The sequence below is a fragment of the Carlito syrichta genome, unplaced genomic scaffold (genome assembly GCF_000164805.1).
Source record: "Carlito syrichta isolate Samal-C Ts95f unplaced genomic scaffold, Tarsius_syrichta-2.0.1 Scaffold288933, whole genome shotgun sequence".
In the NCBI taxonomy this organism is placed as follows: domain Eukaryota; kingdom Metazoa; phylum Chordata; class Mammalia; order Primates; family Tarsiidae; genus Carlito; species Carlito syrichta.
This window is the reverse complement of record NW_007233029.1, coordinates 1-3,651: the sequence shown is the minus strand read 5'-3', so window position 1 is coordinate 3,651 and position 3,651 is coordinate 1. Positions and strand designations below refer to the sequence as shown.

Below are 3,651 nucleotides of genomic sequence, written 5' to 3'. Positions count from 1 at the left end.
CTGGCGCCCTGGGGTCACTTGTGATCTGGCCGAGACCGGGCCCCCGTGGCCGCCCGCCCTGAAGCGCCGCTGCTCCTCCTCCTCCTCGCCCCTCTCCGGGGTGTCATGCTGTGTGTCCGTGGCCCGTGGGCCCGTGCCCGCCAGGAGTGTCGTCTCCCCAGCTGGAGCCAGCTCCGGGCAGGTGGGAGGCCCTGGGAGACCCGGTGGGTGAAGCCCCCGGCCTCGCCCCTTCCCCGGAGGCTGCCAGCCCTTTGCACGTGCAGCCTCGCTGTTGCTGTTCCTTTCCTTGTAGAACGTTCCGTATTTTGAGTCGGGGATCTCACGGTGTGGTCCAGGCTGGAGGGCAGTAGCCGGATCACAGCTCACCGCGGCCTTGACTTTCTGGGCTCAGGTGATCCTCCCTCTAACGTCTCCCAAGTAGCTAGGACTACAGGTGCCCCCGTGCCTGGCTGATGTTTTTGTTTTTTAATATTATCTTTTGTTGGGAGGGGGGCCTCACTATGATGTTCAGGCTGGTCTCAAACTCCTGGGCTCAAGCAGCCCTCCCGCCTCAGCCTCCCAAAGTGCTGGGATTACAGGTGTGAGCCACCACACTCCTGCCGTTGTAGAACTTTAAAGTAGAAGGCTGGGCAGTGTGGAAGTTCATGGCTGTTTGGAACAAGTTACTGCCCTCGTTTCTGGAGCCTCCGCTCACAGCCTCCCTCTCCTTTGTTTTTTGGGCTCTGGGCCCAGAGAGAACCCACTTGTGCCGGGTTCATCCTGTGCCTTTTGGGCACGGAGCCCAGATAGCAGAACCAGAGTTGCTCTTTGCAAGGACGGGTTTGCCTTTGTTTACTGGGAAGTTGTTTCTTGTAAAGCACAGTGTGTGCGGTGCTGCTCTTAGATAACGTACAAACTGTGTCTTCCTGACAGGCAGTTAAGGAAGAAGGGCAAGATCCTGATGAAATGGGCCTCGATTTGGAAGCCACAAGCAGGAAGATAGCAAGGAGATGCGCTAAAGGTACCACTGTGCTTGCTGCTTTGTGGGGCCAAGTGTTTTGAGAACTTGGGGAGTAAAGGGAGGAGTGGGGAAACGTGCAGGTGTCGAGTGAAGTTAAAACGTAATATTGGAACTCACAGCTCTAGGGAAAATAATCAAAGTAGATTTTAGAAAACATCTCAGCCTTTGTCAGTGAGATTAAAAAAAGAACTTTAAGAGTGGGCCTTAAAACTGTCCCAACTGGTCTGAGCAATCAAAGGCGCCTGCTGGCTTTTTCTGGCCTCAAAAAATAACCCGTTTTTTTGAGTCGGAGTCTCACTCTGTCACCCAGGCTGGAGTGCAGTGACACGCTCACAGCCACTGCAGCCTCAACCCGCTGGGCTCAAGTGATTCTTCCACCTCGGCTTCCCAAGTAGATGGGGCTACAGGTGCACGCCACCACACCCAGCTAATTGTTTGATTGATGGTAGAGACAAGTCTTGCCAAGTTGCCCAGGCTGATCTCAAACCCTTAGGCGCATACGATTCTCTAGCTGCCTCTTCAGAAAGTGCTGGGATTACAGGAATGAGCCAATGCCCCTGACTAAAAAACAGTCTTAACCCAAGAAAAATGACACCAGCCTGAGACAAATGGGCCCAGTTCCTCTAGTGTCCGAGATAGATTGTTGGGATATTTATTTGCACTAAGCCTGTTTTTACCAGTATTTTTTTTAAAGTTAAGATACAGTTAGCAAGTCATTAATTTCACGTTGTTAAGGTGTACAAGTCAGTGCCTTTTAGTGTACAATAGAGAACCCCCAAAACCTGGAACTTATTTCTAAAAAGTTGTGTATTCTTTTTTTTTTTTTTGAATTGGAGTCTCACTCTGTCGCCCAGACTGGAGTGCAGTGGCATGCTTCCGGCCGCCGCAGCCTCCACCCTCTGGGCTCCGGCAATCCTTCCGCCTCAGCCTTCCAAGTAGCTGGAACTATAGGCGCGTGCTACCACGCCCGGCTTTTTTTTTTTTTTTTAAATTGTGGACATGAGGTCTCGCCATGTTGCCCAGGCAGGTCTCGAACCCGCGGTCTCAGGCAATCCACTCACCTCAGCCTCCCAAAGGTGCGGGATTACAGGCTGAGCCACCGAGTCCGGCTTTTATTCTTAAATGTTTAAACTTCAGTCACTTTCCAAGTACTCTCACTTTCCAAGTACTCTCCATGTGATGCAGTACACCTGAGATGCTTTTTCCAAAGCTCAAAACAGTTTTTGAACCTGCCAATTTTGATGCCTTTAGTGCTTCTGCTGTTTTTGGTTTCGCCTCTTCCACATCAGCAAAACGTTTCCCTTTGAGGCCTTTTTTCATCTGAGGAAACAAAAAAAGTGGCTCAGGGTGAGATCACATGAATAGGAAGGATGGGGGTCATGCTGTTTTGGGGTAAAAACTGTTGAACACTCAGCATGGTATGGGCAGATGTGTTGTCCTGGTGGAAGAACCAGTCACCTGTTTCCACAACTTGTGACGTCTCTTCCACAAATCTGAGGCGGTGCTGAGTGATGCAACTGTCTGAAAGTTTCCAGATAAACACTTGGGTTGACCATTTGGTCCAGAGGAACAAATTCCAAGTGTCCTACAAGGGATGTGCCCTCTAAAGATAGTTCTGAGTATTTTTTTTGGTGCCCCTCGAAGTCACAAGGCTGTGCAACCACCACCATCAAGTTCGGGATTTTCATCACCTCGGAAGGACACGCCATCCCCATAACAAGTTTCTCCCTCTCTCTCTCCCCCCTCCCCTCCCTCTCTCCCTCCTGCCCCTGATGACCCCTAATCCACTTTCTGTCACTGTAGATTTGCCTATTCTGGACATTTCATACAGGTGAAGTTTTACAACGTGTGGCCTTCTCCATCACCTTTTGCCCTTAGTGTGACATTTCCAGGGTTCATCTGTGTTGTCATACGTATTGGTACTTCCTTTCTATGGCCAATAGCACTTATTTTGGAAGCATCTTGTTCTGAAAAACTTGGAGTCCTTGACTGTCTGGATTGGTATTGTCCTCATCGTTAGGTCCTGTGATCATGAGGACAGTGTGACTTGGGATTCTTGTGCAGTGGGCCTGTTTGCTTGAAGAGCAAGGTGCATGTCCCGCTCACCTGAGGCAGTGCTGAGTTCAGGCAGTGATGTGGCTGCTTAGAAAGTCAAAAGAAGCCTGGGCTGGGTGGCTCAGCCTGTAATCCCGCGCCTTTGGGAGGCTGAGGTGAGTGGATTGCCTGAGCCCGCAGGTTGGAGACCCACCTGGGCAACTTGGTGAGACCTCATCTCTACAATAAATCAAAAAAAATTAGCCGGGCGTGGTAGCGCGCGCCTGTAGTTCCAGCTAGTTGAAAGGCTGAGGCGGAAGGATCGCCAGAGCCCAGCAGGTCGAGCCTGCGGTGGCCGGGAGCGGCCATCGCACTCCAGTCTGGGCGACAGAGTGAGACTCGAACTCAAAAAAAAAAAAAAAAAAAAAGAAAGTCAAAAGAGGCCGGGCTCAGCGGCTCAGCCTGTAATCTCAGCACTTTAGGAGGCAGAGGTGAGTGGATTGCCTGAGCCCGCGAGTTCGAGACCCACCCGGGCAACTTGGCGAGACCTCATCTCAACAATAAATCAAAAATTAGCCGGGCATGGTAGCACGCGCCTGTAGTTCCAGCTACTTGGA

General features: G+C 51.2%; 1 protein-coding gene across 1 annotated transcript in view; it reads right to left on the bottom strand.

Moving 5' to 3' along the window:
* Positions 1-191, bottom strand: part of LOC103256109 (scaffold attachment factor B1-like) — a gene marked incomplete at its 5' end in the record, with an annotated part of 26,896 nt that extends 26,705 nt beyond the window's left edge. Inside the window, one exon of the mRNA XM_021710426.1 lies at positions 19-191. Coding sequence (XP_021566101.1) covers positions 19-191 — 173 coding nt within the window. The remainder of the gene's footprint in view (positions 1-18) is intronic.
* Positions 192-3,651: the final 3,460 nt, after the last annotated feature.